A 17,733-nucleotide genomic window follows, 5' to 3' on the forward strand; every position below is an offset into this window, starting at 1 on the left:
CAACACATTGTACACAATGTATTGAATGATGAGTATTTTTGTAAAACATCTTATAAAAGTAACATAATTTTATAAAAATACTTCTCATTTAATACATTGTTGTATAATATATTGTACAAAATATTGTAGGTATATCATTACTCTACTCATATATTATTTTTTTTTTTGTTGATGCGCATACTCATATATTGTTAAGGCAATAATTTTCATTTCAAAGTCGAAATCTTGCTATAATTACATTTATATGAGCACATAAGCCAAATAAATTGACACAGAGCTATTAATAGGCTACGCAAACTAGTAAATTATACCTTTATTGCCTATTGAGAGGTATAATTGTACATAAATGCTCGTTTGTTTTTAGAGATGAGATGAGATGAGTTGAGATTAAAATTAAAAAGTTGAATAAAATATTGTTAGAATATATTTTTTAATATTATTTTTATTTTAGGATTTTAAAAAGTTGAATTATTTATTTTATTTTATGTAAAAATTTAAAAAAATTATAATGATGAGATGAGATAAAATATTTTCTGAAAACAAACGAGATCTTAAAATTTGTATTACATAAAGAAGAGGTCAAAGTTGCGCAATGGTACTGAACAAATTCTCGTTCATTGAGGAGAGTTTTGGATATAAAAATCATTTGAATTCATATAATTTTATATAATTATTATAATTATTTTAAATTTTTATAAAAAATATAAAAAATAATTAAATTTTTTCAAAATTTAAAATAATAATAATATTAAAAAATAATATTATATCAAAATTTTATTCAATTTTTATTTCAATTCATAATATCTTAATTCACTACCCAAACCTCCACTTACAACCATTTTATAAGTATTTTAAAACTTGTTGTATGGAATAAAAAGTAAATTTCTAAAATTAAAAATAGTTCTTAATAAAATAATAAAATTATGGTTGTATTTAAATGTCAAGATTACCTTAATCCATCTAAAAGCAATCACTGATGAGACTTAATACTTTTAAATTTTTTTTTCAAAAGTTAAATTCATCTCAACTTAATTTTTATATTTAAACACATATCGTAATCTATTTACATTTAAATATAGCTTAATGAGACTTATAAAATATTATTATTTATGTATAAGCTTAACTTATTTGAAATTACTTTAACATCCAAATGCAAGCCACATTAGTTGATTGTAAATTAGAAAATTCTGTAAATTATATTCTCATCATACCTACATTCCTCTATAATAATATGTTATTATTCATCAAATTTTTATTTTTTAAAGTAAAAGATGCTTTAAATGTATTAGGTCTCGTTTATTTTTACAATTCATCTTATTTTATATTAAAAAAATGATTTTGCTCGCCAAATATGATTGCTCTACTTGACTGCTCAGAAAATTTTATTTTTTTATTTTTTATTTACTTAATGATAAAGAAAATGATTTTAATATATTGATATATATTTTTTATTTTTTAAAATATTTAAATATATTAAAAATATATAAATAAAAAAAAATTATAAAAAAAAATTATCAATCAATTAGAGCGGGCAAGTCAAGTCAATAAAAAAAAGCCTAGTATTTGAAAAAGTAAAATGACCTGCTTATCCTTCGTCCGATTCAAAGTGATTTTCCGCCATCTCCCATGTCCCTGAGAGGCGAAGAGAGTGTGTAAATGGAGACGAAAAGCCCTCTCCCATGTCCGAACACGGTGACTGTTCGGAGAAACCCTCACCGGAGGGCTAGGCCTACCCCTTCCACAACCGCTCCCCAAATACCCGTCCCATCCTCGTCTTCCTCGACGATAGCCCGAGATATTCCATCATTTCCTATCCAGGACATTCTTTCAATAGAAATCCCCCAGAAGGGCCAAAGCCCTACAAAACTGGACCTCCCGTCCTCATCGTCCTCTTCCACCGATGCTCCAGTCTCCGAGAACCTCAGAGTCTACCTCAGAATTCGGTCCCTTTTGCCGCCCAAGGCCACGGTCCGAAACGGCAGCGCCGGGGAGCAGAATCATAAGTCGAGAGCCAAGAACGCGTGGCCCCAAAAATTAGCTAGTAAGGGCTCTGTTCGGGACAAGAACGCTATGAAGAAGAGCGGTGAAGTTTGTCTCACGGTCAATGATTTTCAGTCAGTGACACTATCGCCGCCCTTAGCTTTAAAAGAATCGAAGCGAATCAAGTCTGAGGTTTACGGAGGGTTTTCTCACGTATTTCCGCCCAAAGCGTCTCAGGTTTCTTGCTTTTCTAGTCCGTTTGGTTACCATGAAAATGCATTAAAATAAGAAGTATCTGAATATCCAACATGTAATATTCTGATGGAAGTGAACTTTCCGCTTAACTAGTTTGGTTCAGATGCGGAAAAAGTATTAAATTTTATTTCATTAGGATTCTTGTTACTAATTATCACGATCTTTTGGAATTTGTCTCTATGACAACACAGGGTGAAGTGTATGAGAGAATGTTGAAGCCTCTGGTCGAGGATTTTCTCAAGGGCAAAAGCGGAATGCTTGCTGCATCGGGTCCTAGTGGCTCCGGTAAGACTCATACGGTTTTCGGGAGTCCTAGGGAACCTGGTATGGTACCGCTTGCGCTACAGCAGATCTTTAAGCAGTCAGGGGGAAATAATTCTGAGACATTCAGGTACCTGGCAATTGTGCAATTACGTCTATAGATATCTACATTATATTTAAGAGTTCTGAACTTGCCAGAGTCCATTGCATTGTGAATGTGGGGTTTTTGTCTAATTTTTTCCCAGATGTGGTAGCATTATCAGTATATTCGTAGTTCAATGATTCTAATTGTTAACATGTCTGGAGCAAATCAAGGTTGTAAAGAAAGAGACTTCTCGTATCATGTATTTTCAGGTCATTTTCTATATCAATATTTGAAATAACTTCAGAACGAGGAAAAGGAGAGAAGGCATACGATTTGTCACCTGATGGAACTGAATTAAGCATGCAGCAATCAACCATAAAAGGCCTACAAGAGGTTCATAGATATTTCTGTTTTATGTAAACATTGGCTCTTTTGCTGATTTACATTCATATGGATAACAATCTAACATCTATGTTGATGATGGAGATAGAACTAATAATATGACTTGTCTGTGTATGCAATTGGTATAAACAGGTTGTTATTTCTGATGCTGGACAGGGAGGGTCTTTAATAGCCCGTGCTATGTTAAAACGTGCCACAGGAATGACTAATGCAAACAGTCAGTCAAGGTAAATGACAACCCAACTATTTTTCACTGATATCGTTATTGTATTTTATAGTTGATTTAGATAAGAAATATCAAAATAGTGTTGTGAGTATTAGAGATTTAAATGATCACTATGATCAGTTCCTGTTATGCTTAGTTGTTATTCAGTTAGATTAGTTAGTAGTTAAATGCACATGCAGCAGTTTAGGTAGATATTTGGCTAATCAGTTCTAGAACTAATCACTGACTCTTGTATATATTCAGTTAGCTGTTTTATGCAAAGTTTTAAATTTCGTATATTGTACCGGCCGGTACAGAGAAGGGCCGAGTTTCATACTAGTCAGAATTTTGGCCTGTATAGGCTGATATTTTGGATTTCGGCCTTTACTTTTTTTTTTTAATCATTTCTTCCTCATTTGTGGACCCCTAATTCAGACCAGACTATTTATAATTTATATATAAATTATTCATATATGAGTTTTGCTACACAACCTCCATCACACTCCACATTCTATATTTTTTTAAATTTTTTAAATTTTTAATATTTTTTTTTAAATTTTTTTTGAGTTTATTTTTTTTAAATTATTTCAAATTTTCTATTCATTATTTATATGATAAATATTTGATAAAAGAAAAAAATAATAAAAATTAAAAATAATGTGGAGTGTGGAGTGTTAGGAGGTTGTGAAAATTTTTTGTTCATATATAGACCATTATTTTGGAATATAATTTATATATATAATTTATTCATATATAAACTATTCTGAAATAGTACCGGTATTGAAATATCTCGTTTCAATGCCTCGACCGAAATGGTATTCAAAACATTGGTTTTATGCTCTCCCCTTCTTTTAAAATCTTGCAGCCGGTCGCAGTGTATCATTAACATTAACAGCGTTGCGAACAAGGTTGATGAAGTCGGTAACAATGCTGTCTTAACCATTGTTGACCTTGCTGGAGCTGAAAGAGAAAAAAGGACTGGGAATCAGGTACTTTTCCTTTAAAATAAGCTGATTTATTTTTATAATAGTTGTTGCAAATTGTTGAAATATTTGCTGGTTTTGATTCTGATATCTGGTTGTATGATTATCTATATTAAGAAAGTAAGTAAGAAAAGATACTTTCTGATTAATTATCTTAGTAAAATAATACAAGGGTATATATACTATTTACAGGGCCAAAAGAAATATCTACAGTTAGTTTAATTCTAAACACACATTGGAACTAAGTTTAACTTGAAAATATAAGCAAGTAAAAAACTTTGAATGATACCTCAATTAGAAACTTTAATACTTCCCCTCAAAATGGAGCGTAAATGGAATGAACTCTCATCTTGCATATCAAAGTAATAAACTGTGATACCCCATATGATAAGGATAAGGGTAGGTGGTGTATAGGATCTCACATTGTTTGAGGAGGAGAAGTTCTTGCTCTTTATAAGGTTTCAATTGTATTATTGATTAGTCCTTTTGAAGTATAGGCCATGTGATTTGGGCCTTCTATTCGGACGTTAAATAAACTGCTCACTACCTAAATCCTTAGTGAGAACATCAACAAGCTGATGTTGAGAAGCAACATGAAATGTCTTGATAACTCCAGCTTTGAAGCTTGTCTTGTACAAAATGGCAATCAAACTCAATGTGTTTTGTATGCTCATGAACAAAAAAAATTTGCAGCAATGTGTAGAGCAGTTGTATTATCACAAAACAGATGAGCACTGTCAGTATGAGAAACCCGCAAATTTGAAAGTAAAGTGAGAATCCAAACAATTTCACAAATGGTGGTTGCCATCGATCGGTATTCAGCCTCTGCTGAAGAACGATCAATTGTTTGTTGTTTCTTGGATTTCCAAGAAACCAATGAATCTCCAAGAAAAATACAATAACCAGTGATAGATCTTTGAGTATCAGGACATGAACCCCAATCAGAATCTGTAAAAGTTTTAATCTGAAGACAAGTGTTAGCTGGAAAGAACAGACCATGACCTGGAGTAGATTTTACATACTACAAAATGTGATAGGCTGCTTGCAAATGAGGCTGACGTGGCTTATCTATATATAATAAACAATTCAATATTTTCAAATCTCAAAATAATAATAATATTAAAAAATAATATTCTAATAATATTTTATTCAACTTTTAACTTTCATCTAAAACCATCTCATCTCATCTCACTTTTTAAACCGCACCTAAGCCTATGTATAGAAAAAGTAAGGCCAAGTCTTGTAATTGTAAGATGTAAAAGTCTACCAATAAGTCTTTGAAAAACTGTAGGATCCTCCAATAAATCACAACCGTCTCGACTAAGTTTCAGATTCTGCTCCATAGGAAAGGATGTTGGTTTAGCATTAAGAAACCCAGCATCTTGAAGTATTTCAAGTGCATATTTTTGTTGGCATAAAGAAATACCTTGAGGAGATCGAGCAACTTCCAAACCAAGGAAGTATTTAAGCTGTCCAAGATCCTTTAACTTGAATTTTGTGTCTAGCAGCAATTTCAGTTGATCAATAGAATTTAAATCATTACTGGTTATCAAGATATCATCAACATACACAAGAAGAGCAATGTAAGAATCACCATTGGAACGTGTAAAAAGTGAATAATCAGCTCTGGATTGAGTAAAACCAAGCTCAAGAAATGTAGTGGAAAACTTGGAAAACCATTGACGTGATGCCTGCTTCAAGCCATAAAGAGATTTGTTTAGTTTGCACACCTTAGACTCCCCCTTAGTATGAAAACTAGGAGGTAAAGTCATGTAGACTTCCTCTAGCAAATCACCATGTAAAAAAGCGTTATTTACATCAAGTTGTATAAAAAACCAATTCTGAACAACAGTTATAGCAAGTAGTGTGCTAACAGTAACTGTTTTTGCCACAGATGAAAAAGTTTCAAAATAGTCCAAACGTTCACGTTGGGTATAACCCTTAACAACTATTCTCACCTTACATCGTTCAATAGAACCATCAGCTCTATATTTGATTTTATAGACTCACTTACATCCAATGGGTTGTTTCCTTGAGGGTGGGGAGGTAACAGTCCAGGTATTATTGGTTTCTAGAGCTGCAATCTCACCCGCCATAGCATCTCTCCAATGAGAGTGCTTAACTGCTTGATGATAGAACTCAGGCTCAATGTCAGCAATAATTGCTAAAGCAAAATATCTATGTTTAGGAGATAAAAACGATGATATGAAACTGATTAAGAGCATATTGATTACCTCCTGGAACATAAACAAAACTTGTGGAATTTGATGCAGAGTGTGTAGTAAAAGAGTTACAATAATAATGCTGCAAATAACCAGGAGCTCCTCGAATTCGAGATGATTTATGGAATAGTAAGGAAATTGTATGGAAATTTTGTGGATGAATAATTTGTATGTGAATTGGGAGAAGAAGGATCTTGAGTTGCAGGTGAGGTTGTGTTTATGGTTGTATTTGCAAAAGAAAAAACTCCAAGAATAAGAGGAGAGGGTAAAGTGACTATTGAAGGCACAATAAACATTTTAGATGTTGGTGATTGACTTGGAAATGGCAATGGAATAATGGGTGATTGCACTGAAGTGGATTTAGATGGACACACAAAAGGTAAGGAAAGAGAAACTTTGTAAGGGAAGACATGCTCATGAAAGACAACATGTCTTAAGTAAAGGTGACTTTTGTAGCAAGATCTAAGAGTTTGTAACCTTTTATACCAAAGGGATAACCAAGAAAAATACATTGTCGTACTCTAGGATCAAACTTAGACCGAGATCTGAGTAAAGAAGATGCAAAACAAAGACACCCAAAAGTTCTAAGATGATCATAACTAGGAGGGGAATGAAAAAGCAACTCACAAGGAGATTTATGACCCAATGTAGGGGTTGGTAATCTGTTTATGATGTGAGTGTCTGTCAAAATGGCATCACCCCAAAATGAAAGAGGTAGATGGGATTAAGGCTTCGTTTGGAAGTTGAGCTCATCTCAACTCATCTCAATTCATCATTACAACTTTTTTAAATTCCAACATAAAATATAATAAACAATTCAACTTTTTCAAATCCCAAAATAATAATAATAATAAACAATAATATTCTAATAATATTTTATCATCTCAACTCAACTCATTTCAACATCCAAACCCACCCTAAAACATTAAGGTCCGAGCTGTGTTTAAGAGATGTTGGTGTTTATGCTCAACAACAGAGTTCTGTTGAGGAGTTTCAACACAACTAAGCTAATGTAGGACACATTTGGAATTGAGAAAAGATGATAATGAAAATTCAATACCATGATCAATACAAATTTTCTTGATTTTGGTATGGAATTGGGTTTTGATTAACTTGAAGAATTGAGAAATTATAACTGAAACTTCTGATTTGCATCGCAAAAGATATACCCATGTGGCTCGTGTACAGTCATCAACAACAGTTAAAAAATATTTGTGACCTTCAACAGTGGGAGTAGAGAAAGGCCCCCAAACATCACAGTGAATGAGGTCAAAAGGAAACTAAGAAAAATGAGGATTATTGGGAAAATGCAGCTTCTTTTGTTTGGCCAAAGGACAGACAGAACATGGAAGATGGGATCTAACATGTTAGAAACAAGTTTATTGAGAAATTTCATCCTTGAAACAAAACGATGACCTAATCTCTGATGCCAAATTTCAAACAATGTACATTTTGATGAATTTGAACAAACAGACAATTGTTTAGCTAAATTTGAAGAAAATACAGACAGACTGAGATTTATGTAAATCATTGAGGAAAGAGCCTGATTGTTGTAGTACATAGAGTCCTCCTTTTGTCTACCCACTCCAATTAGCTTCCAGTGAGTTAGGTCCTGTATGAAAACAAGATCAGAAAGAAAGAACAAGCAGCAAGTTAGAGATGAAGGTAACTTGCTAACAGAGATTAAATTGAAAGAATAGGCTGGAACACAAAGAACATCTCTAAGAATGAGAGTGTTAGAAATATGGACGGTGCCAATGTGTATGACAAAGACACATTGGCCATGCGAAAGTTTGACTGTAGTGTTTAACGATTGAAGTAAAAGAAGAAAAAAATGAAGCAGAAGGGACTATATGATATGTGGCTTCCGAATCAAGAATCCAAGAAAGAGAATCAAGATTAGTAGTATTAATGCTAGTAGAGGAAAAAATTGAGGGAATGTGATGATTTGGGTTATGAGAAAAGGAAAATATACCAGCAAATGGAGAGGAAACAGAAGCGACTGCATTAGCAGTGTGTTGTGGAACATTAGAGGAAGAAACAAAGTTGGATGGTTGGAGCAAGGCCAATAGTTGCTGATATTGAGACTTAGTCAAAGAAATGGGAGATGCAACAGAAGAAGTGTTGTTAGAGACATCCTGATTTGCCATGGACTGCTACCTTGGCTTGAACTTATATCCCAGTGGAAATCCATGGAGCTTGAAGCACTTCTCAACAACATGACTAGTGGCTCCACAATGTTTACATACTAGACGTTCTTTCTTGGACATTGATCTTGCAGGACAAGTAATATTAACTTTTACAGCAAAAACATGATTCTTAGATGAGGAAACAGGGAGGATTGAAATCTCACATTGTTGCTCTTTTTGTAAAACAAGGCTGAAAACCTTGTTAAGAGGAGGCAAAGGCTCCATTAAAAGGATCTGAGCCCTAATAGAAGAATATGACTCATTTAAACCAACAAGGAACTGAATAATTCGTTCCTGTTGAGCATATGTGTTTAGGGTATGAACAGCCCCACAAAAACAAGCCGAGATCGGCTTGTAATTGATTAATTCATCCCAGAGTGCCTTCAACCTTGTAAAATAGGCACTAACATACAATTGCCCTCGAGAAAGAACAGAGATCGATTTTTGTAATTGAAAAATGCGAGGACCATTCTTTTGGGAGAATCGTTCCTTTAAGTCATTCTAGATCTCATATGTTGTGTTAATATAAAGGATGCTAGCAGAAATTTCAGACGGAACTTAGTTGAGAGTCCAGGATATTACCATATTGTTGTAGCTCATCCATGAAGCAAGCATCGGATTTGAAGGCTTGAGGATGGTTCCATCAACAAACCCTAATTTGTTTTTTGCAGACAAGGCCATTTGCATTGATCGGAACCAAGTATGATAATTGTCACCAATAAGTGGCTAGGTGACGAGAACGATGCCAGGACTATCGCCTAGGTGAAGGAAGAATGGGCTAGCTGCTTCTTCCATCGAAGAGGAAGAATGTGTCGGCGCCGTGAGGGAGAGAAAGAAACGTGTAGAAGGTCTTAGAAATCTGTTACCATATTAAGAAAGTAATTAGGAAAAGATACTTTCTGATTAATTACCTCAGTAAAATAATACAAGGGTAAATATACTGTTTATAGAGCCAAAAGAAATATCTACAGTTAGTTACATTCTAAACACACGTTGGAACTAAGTCTTAACTAGAAAATATAAGCAAGTCAAAAACTTTGAATGATACATCAATTAGAAACTTTAATAATCTACCTGACTGCTCTCCTATAACCTTGGTAATTTGTTGTTTCTCACAATAAAACTGGATACTATCTAAAGATTTGAAGCTCAGAAGGGGCTCTATATGTTTTCGTTAAAGGTAATAGTCTCTTGGAGCTGGGATGAAATTTTAATTCGGGATACAGTTCTAAATTTCTTTCATGTTAGACATGTAATGTTCTAGGGAAGCATTGGAACTCTAGGCAATAATTGGAATCATTTTCCCGTTTTTTCTCCAAATTTTCCAGTACTATTACCAGATTATCAGAAATATAAGCTTAAACTACAATATAAGATTTAAAAGAACATCTTTGGAATGAGACTTTAGGGATTCATGATAAGATTGCATGAAGTTATCTTAAGCATTGAAGGGTAAATGTCATATGTATAGTGTTGCGACCTTGGTCGGGCATATCTGATCGTAACTTGGTCTGACAATTTTCAGGGGGCAAGATTGCTTGAAAGTAATTTTATCAACAATACATCAATGGTTTTCGGCCTGTGTCTAAGAGTATGTATCCTCAATTTGGTTCATGGATCTCATAGTCATTCATGCTATATCTTCGTAATTTTCCTTAGTTGCTATATTTTCTTAGCATTTAATCATTGATTGTTTCACTTTATCGATTGAATACATTTTATTCCTTCCATTCTGTATCAATATTTATTCTTCTGTGTGCACGTGATATAGTTCCTTTCTTTTTTTACAGTCACTGTTAGAGCACCAAAAGAACCCCAAGAAGCCATTGCAGAAGCACTTCCAGAACTCATTGGTAATGATTCTTGTAATGATTTCAGATGTTACTTTTATTAATGCATTTTAGCTTACAATCCCTTTTTTCAATACATCTCCCATTCAAGGGTTTCTTGTTGGCAAGGAAATATTGCTACACAGTCTTCTAATCTTTTGGTCTTTTCACTCTTGGATTGATTAACACATTCTCATCGAATCAAATATAAGCTACAATTGCGACTTCTTTCTCTAACAGTTGACCAAATACCTGCGAGATTATTTGGAAGGAAAGAAGCGGATGACACTGGTATGTAGGTTGTGGGTAATGGTGCTTTCTGTTTGATGAGATCTTCCATGGCCAATTTAGTAATCTGAAATTAGCTTTCACTCCACTTTTCTCCAACAAGCTTCTGAAAAAACTTCATGCAATTTTTATTTTTTTTTGCACTTGCAGATTTTAACAGTTAGAGCCGGAGCAGAAGACTATCTTGATACATCCTACTTGCTAAAACAAGCTTCACCATATATGAAAATCAAGTAAAATAATATAGCAGTACACGTATTCTTTTTCCAGAAATCTGATTATACTTCCAAGTTTCTTAGTATTTGTCTTGTAATGTTAATAATTTTAGGTTCAATAATGTTGAGGAGTCTTCCATCAAGAATGGTAACAAGAGGCATGTCCAAGCATTGCCTAGAGTTGAGCAGCCCAAAAGAATGAAACTTAGTGGCCTTGAAGCCCACGTGGTATTTTATTCATCCTTTTTGGAGTCCTAAATGTTTCCCTTTTAGAGTTCTAATTCTGTGCATACCACTAACATCAGTTAATTTTTTTCCTCCCTGCATTTAGGCGTGCCTACTGCCTAGTGTAATTTGTCAAGTCCATTTCTTTGCATGGGGTTCGTAAGATGTAACGTAGGTTCAGCGAGGATTGAATTATACTCTGGCTTCCAAGTCTCATGGGTACTGTTTTTGAAGTGTAGGCTTTTCTTTTGATATCAACATAAAGAACCTAGAATGGGATGGAATATATTTTTTCTTGATAGCTTTGGTGAAAGGCCGATAATTTACCTGATCTATATGGTCACAGGTCTGAGTTTTAATGGGTAAAAAGATATGTTGCATTTGCAGTGTCTTTGGGATTCCTTATCATTAAAAAAATATTGCAAAACCTGTTGAGTAATGCCTTTTTGCTTTGTTATAGCTTTAGAAGTGAGGAATACAGCATGCATGGGAGAAAACCTCCCTTATGATTTAATAGAGTTTTTCTTTTTGAAACTCTTGTACCTTCCAATTTGTTCTTGCAATTTGGAACTCGTTTCTCTCTGAATTCATCCTTGCCATTTAAATCTCTTGGATTACAAAGGAACATACACAAGAAAGTTGTAATATTGGTACTAAAGTATGATATGCAGTACTCTTCCCCAAACTTAAAATATGTTCAAACACTGAGGACACAACACTTTTCTACTAACATCTGATACTTGTTTAGATGGCTTGTAAATAACTCATTCTATCATGTGTAAAAAGTGCCCAATGAAAGATTTAGGCCTGGTTTGGATAGTGAGTTGAGATTAGATGAGTTGAGATGGTTTGTGAATAGTAGTGAAATGGTTTGAGTTAAGATGTTTTATGGGGTTTTGAGAAATGAGAGAGAAAAAGTTGAATAAAAATATTATAAAGTTAAAATATTGTTAGAATATAATTTTTTAATATAATTTTTATTTTGTGATTTGAAAAAATTGAATTGTTATTTGTGTTTTGTTTGGAAGTTTGAGAAAATTGTAATAATTAGGTAATGATTAGATGAAAGAGTTGAAAATTTGAAATTGAAAAGTGTTTGTATTTGTGGTGTTTGGATATTGAGATGAGATGGGATTAGGATGAGATGAAAGCGAGATGGGATGGGATGAGATGAAAGCATCTCTCTATCGAAACCAGGCTATACTTCTTTCATGTACTGTTACATAGTTGTGTTTTATTAATGATTTCTTTTTTTACTATCTATGGTCCTGCAGACAGATAAACACGCAAACATGTTTTTTTCCCTAGGCTCCTTTAAACATATATATTAATGGTTAATGCTAACACAGCATGTGCAAGTATCTAAATTTATAGTAGTTGCTGGGCAACATCCTACGTTTTCATGAAACGTGAAACTCATGTCCTGTTCCACATAATGGCTGAAAATGGATTTCCTTGATCATCATATCTGCAGTTGGATGTGATTCCTGAGATCCAGTTGTTGGTCATACTTTTCAGATTGTTATTATGAATATTTATGTGATTTTAGGCTTACATTTATCATCACTTGTACTTTGATTTGATTTCAGCCTGAAGAAGGAAAGTGCATTGGAGAGGAGCAAGGGCTTTCTGAGGAAGGTTGTAGAAAATGCATTAATTTCGTGGTTTCTCATTTTGTTCTAGTTACTTGACTTGCATTTTATTCTGGTTTATCTTTAGAATATCTGGTATATTTGCTTCTTTTCAGAGGCCTCTCAAATTTTCAGATTGGATGTTAATGAAAATGCAACCAGAAAGTCGGACTTTCCCAGCTTGGCAGAGAAAGAGAGAAACCATCAGATCATGCAGAATTTCACTAAAGCTATATGGAACGTCTTGAAGCAATATAACCAAAAGCTCAAGGTATTAATTCATTAATAGTAAGTTTTGGTTAAACATTTTTTTTTCTTGTATATGACCCGTGTACTTGGGCTTTTGCCTATTCCTACGATCTATAAAATCTTATTTACCAATAAAAAAAAAAAAGTTTTGGTTAAACATTTTCATTCTGTACATGCCAGATCATGAATTAGTAACTCATCCAATCTCCATGAATGTCTTGAAGTTTTGATATCTCAATGCAATTTCATCAGTCAACTGCCTGGCACAATCTATTCCAAATTTCTGGTTCTGATCAGGTGGCAGAGAGTGAAATCCAGATTCTCAAAGAAAACCTTACAAATGAAAAGACTAGAAGTCTTGAGCTGGGAAAAGAGCTGGAGGATTTGAAGTTGTGCTGTACTTGTTCCAAGGGACTTCATGGTGATGCCTCCTTGCTTAAAATATGCACAAGTCCAGAATCCATTGTAGAATTAAATGGATCTAATAATTTTGAAGAGGTTTGCATTACCCACCACCCAATCTCTCCTTTTAACGTGCTGTTTAATTTTCTTTTGCATATTTTCCTGGAACTACTCACTTTCTTGTTTTGCTTATGATATCCATGTAGTTATGCTCTGATAAAATAATCTATACTTAATGTTGATGTTCAGAAAGATGTGGACCTTCATTCTTCCAGCCTCGGGGCATCTAATTGCAATGACACTCTTGGAAAGTGTGACTCCTGTCCAAGACAGGATAAATATGTGTTCTCACAGGTATAAAGATATCTGCAATTATTTTGTTCAATCTATTTTCATAAAGTCCTGGCCCTGGTATTATATGTTCCTAAACTATCTCATGTAGATCTGGGAGTTAATAGTTATTCGTTCGCTTGGGATACGCCTATTTGCTTGCTTTAATAAAATCTCTTATTACTTATAAAAAAAAGTTATTCGTACATTTTGTTACATGTTTCTTTTGATCTCTCAAATATGATTTATATTTCCTTTCTTTTTAGTACTTTTGGCAATATAACAGTATTTGGATTGTATTTCAAGGAAAAAGGTGGAAACTTTTCCTTAAAGTTGAGTGGATTCGACTGTGTTGACAATAAACAAGAATCTGATGCCACTGTAAGGATGCGTCACCTTATATTTTTTTAGTGGTGTCTCCTTTTGTGAAATCCTTTGATATCGTGAAAATTTTTTCTCGAGTTTTCAGGAGAGTGGTTCTGATGTTGACATAGGAAATGCTTCATGCTTTTGTGTTGAAAACTGTAACCAGCAGAATTATCAGGTATGACTGTTGAAGTTGGGAACTTCTTATATTAGGAAAGAAAGAACATGTGTTTACTCTTATGTGTGTTGAGAATAGCTGGGGATATAACATATTTCTGACATTATGTAATCAGGTAGGTGATATCTATCCCAGGAATGGACACGACACGGGGGATTTAAACGAGTCTAAATCTTTGGGAGTCAAATATAATTATCCAGATGCTGATGCAACAGGTTTGATTCAAAAAGTTTATTTTTTGTATGCATATTGTGCTATAATGACTACTTGTTCTATGATATGGAAACCATTGGTAGTTAGATGCTTGAATTCTTTTGAATAGTTTATAGAATCTAGATACCCAATGTGTCCTTCAGAACTGGTAGATGCAGGAGATCTTCTTGTTAGCAATTAGGCCTTGTTTGGATTCGAGACTCATCTCAACTCATCATTACAATTTTCTCAAATTCCACCACAAAATTTAATAAACAATTCAACTTTTTCAAATCCCAAAACAATAATAATATTAAAAATAATATTCTAACAATATTTTATTCAACTCATCTAAAACCATCTCAACTCATTTCTAAATTCAAACGAGGCCTTAATGTATCTTTTGTGATTTTTGCATATGAAGATAGTTCTAATGCGCTTTGTTTAGAAGGTAGCCCTAGTTAATCTGAAGGGATTTGGATCCCAATAGTATGGTCTATGATTAATGTCATTCTTCCTTATCTACTAGTATATATTTCAGCCTGATTTCTATCTGTAAGTAACAAGTTCAAGGCTTTCAGAGGTTGCTATCAGCTGTTCTCGGTCACATGGCATAGTTAGAGATGATAGCTGTTCATCCGTGGAGCTGGACCAACTTCTTACCAAGGAGGATAAGGTTAAATTCTCTTTCACGACTTATTCTTTGATCTGAAGTGGTGCTTTTTCCTCAGGTTTTATGTCAAATGTGTGTTTTTTCTGCTTTGATGGTTAGTTTGTAATGTTTCTTCAAGTACGATATCCAGCTAAACACATGAAAAAATACTACTCTGTCATTACATACATATATCTGCTTTGTTTAATTACTTTCTTCGTGCATTACCCATATTCAGTTGACTATACTGCTTCTCCTTTGTCTTTTTACCCAAATAACATCATACGTTGTGACCTGAAGAACTTGGTGCTTGCAGTAAAAGCAGAAGAGCAAGGTTACCAAGCTGGGACCTGAATTGGCTTTGCCACTATCCCTAAAATGAATTACTTTGAGCTTGTAGAAACACGCACACATCTGATTATTTTGGTCATTGTCAGGTCATCCCCATGGACTTTAAAACTTTATTTACAATTAAAAATTGAGGTATAAATTGATTAAAAGATAATTCAACACTTCTAGAACTGAAGAAGTTATCTTGGCGGTGAGCTGTATAAACCAGATGTTCTTGTTTCGAAGCTCCGGATTTAGGGCCATTGGACTGGGGGAATTTCCTCTTGAATTATCCGAGGTGCAATTGCTGGAAACTTCTTACTAAGGGCCTGTGCACCATCGGGATTAGTTGGGACTTTGTTCAGGACACCCGGTGCCAATCAAAAGAAAAAAAAGAACTGAAGAAGTTATTGGTCCATTAATAGAACTTGTATATATATATATATATATATATATATTTTCTTGTGAATTGAAAATCATTCTTGGGCAACTTTGTACCTTTAGATGCTTGCATACAGAGTAAAAAGTGGTTTCATGGTTCTTTTTCTTCTTTGGATCATTTTTTAGGAATCTTGGGATTTGCCATCATCACCTAAGGAAGATGCTGCATTTACCCAAGCATGCAGTGATCTTGATGTGCTGGATAGTGAACCTATATCTGGTACTCCCTATAGAGACTTAAATTTGGAGAAATTAAGCAGGTCAGTGGGTTGTTGTTTCATTTTCAAAGTGTTTGGCTGCCCACACTGTCTTCGGTAATCTCAATGCTGATGACACAGCTTCTCACAATTAATCAGGAAACCTTTGCTTGCATCCTCGATATGGCCAAGGGACTGCAGTGCACTGGATGTTGACGATGGGATTATGGAGCCAGTGGTAAGTTGGTTGTGTGTTTCCCTGTTTGCTACTTTTATGCATATACAATCACTTAAATTTTGAAAATGTTTTGTGATCTCTCTGAGATGATCATGGGAATGCCAACACATTTTTCTCGTTTGTTAAATGAAAAATAATTTTATATGGATAATATGATGCTAGGCTTTATATAAAATTTGATCTGCTCTCTTTTCTTCTTTCTTGTTCTTTGTCTTTTATAGGATTTGTTGGATCCACCTCAATCACAAAAGGAAAAGGTTACATTTACCAAAGAATGCGAAGCTGATGATGTGCCAAATATTGAACCAAGAGTTGATTCTTCCAGAAAACTCGAGAAACCAAAAAGGTAACCGGGGTTGCCTTCCATATTTGAACTTGACATGTCACAATGTGTCTTGCCTTGGATCTTGTTGAGGCTATTAAGTTTACATATTTTTTTTCAAGGTGGATCTCTATCCTTGTTCCTGAATCTATTTGCATTTTATTGCCAAAAATTAGGAGACTTTTGCCTGCATCATCCATATTGGTCAGGGATTTCAGTGCATTGGGCGTTGAAGATGATGTTGAGAAACCAAAGGTAAATTTGACAATTCTGCTATTTTCTTTTTGGTTTGCTATAGCCTATTCCTGTCTGAGGCACTAAAGGAAACAAAATATTCTAAGTTTCGAGGTAAATTTGATAAATCAAGTTTGTACCTCAATTCACTGACGTGGAATTAGGAACCAAAACAGTGTTTTTTTAACACCCAAGTAGTGAAGTAGGAGGAACTCTTCATAAGGTGGGAATGAGCACACTACAAAAATAGCCTTGCGGCTTCATTTTGGCCTACGATTTACAGACAATATTAGCTGAAGAAATAAGAAAAGGACAAGTATTTAAGGATTTTTTTACAAGTATTCTAGGAAATATTATTGTATATTTCTATTAAATCATATGCAGAGCAATAGAGCTGGAAGGAAACTGGCTATGGATGAAAGAAAAACAACTCAGGGTAGGATCGCTCTCCTGCGCTTACTTAAGATCACTCCCCCGTAATATAGCAACGCTGTTTTACAAGCAGGAGTAAAAAAAGGCGCTTTTTTTTTTTTCCTTTTATTTCGGTTTGGTGTATAGTTGGGACTTTGCGGCCCCCGCAGCTCTAAATTACGGAGTCTGGTACTTGTAACAGTCACCATTGTTGTTCCAAATAGAAAGCTTTTACATAATATGTTTTAACTCTCAGTCGTTCATTCTGTCCAACTTGTGTGCACGTCCATGACTAAAATGTTCGTGATTCCATGGTTTAGGTTTTAGACTTGGGAGATTCCTTTGTCCTCTCAATTGTTTGTAGTCTCGAGCGCATGGCTCGGTCGAAACTGTGTCTTGGGAATTTTTCATTTTCCATGAA

At 34.2% G+C, this 17,733-nt stretch overlaps 1 protein-coding gene across 1 annotated transcript; it reads left to right on the top strand.

Moving 5' to 3' along the window:
* The first annotated feature begins 1,600 nt into the window (after positions 1-1,600).
* LOC108982107 (kinesin-like protein KIN-6) lies at positions 1,601-17,551 on the top strand. The gene is made up of 23 exons (XM_018953396.2): positions 1,601-2,217; positions 2,427-2,626; positions 2,851-2,974; positions 3,116-3,210; positions 4,054-4,177; positions 10,108-10,173; positions 10,373-10,435; positions 10,652-10,702; positions 10,850-10,932; positions 11,028-11,142; positions 12,729-12,777; positions 12,887-13,041; positions 13,317-13,517; positions 13,671-13,775; positions 14,058-14,132; positions 14,221-14,295; positions 14,411-14,510; positions 15,069-15,163; positions 16,037-16,170; positions 16,267-16,345; positions 16,567-16,691; positions 16,844-16,922; positions 17,286-17,551. Exons 1-23 carry the CDS (start codon positions 1,657-1,659, stop codon positions 17,379-17,381), a joined length of 2,850 nt encoding a protein of 949 aa, XP_018808941.2. The 5' UTR covers positions 1,601-1,656; the 3' UTR covers positions 17,382-17,551.
* The last annotated feature ends 182 nt before the right edge of the window (positions 17,552-17,733 follow it).

This window comes from Juglans regia, chromosome 11 (assembly GCF_001411555.2).
Source record: "Juglans regia cultivar Chandler chromosome 11, Walnut 2.0, whole genome shotgun sequence".
NCBI classification, from domain to species: domain Eukaryota; kingdom Viridiplantae; phylum Streptophyta; class Magnoliopsida; order Fagales; family Juglandaceae; genus Juglans; species Juglans regia.

Excerpts from the sequence above, each read along its gene's own strand:
- LOC108982107 (XM_018953396.2), top strand. The coding sequence starts at position 1,657 with ATGGAGACGAAAAGCCCTCTCCCATGTCCGAACACGGTGACTGTTCGG. Across the intron at positions 13,518-13,670 it reads GATCTAATAATTTTGAAGAG|AAAGATGTGGACCTTCATTC; the intron begins GTTTGCATTACC and ends GTTGATGTTCAG. Across the intron at positions 16,692-16,843 it reads AAACTCGAGAAACCAAAAAG|GAGACTTTTGCCTGCATCAT; the intron begins GTAACCGGGGTT and ends GCCAAAAATTAG.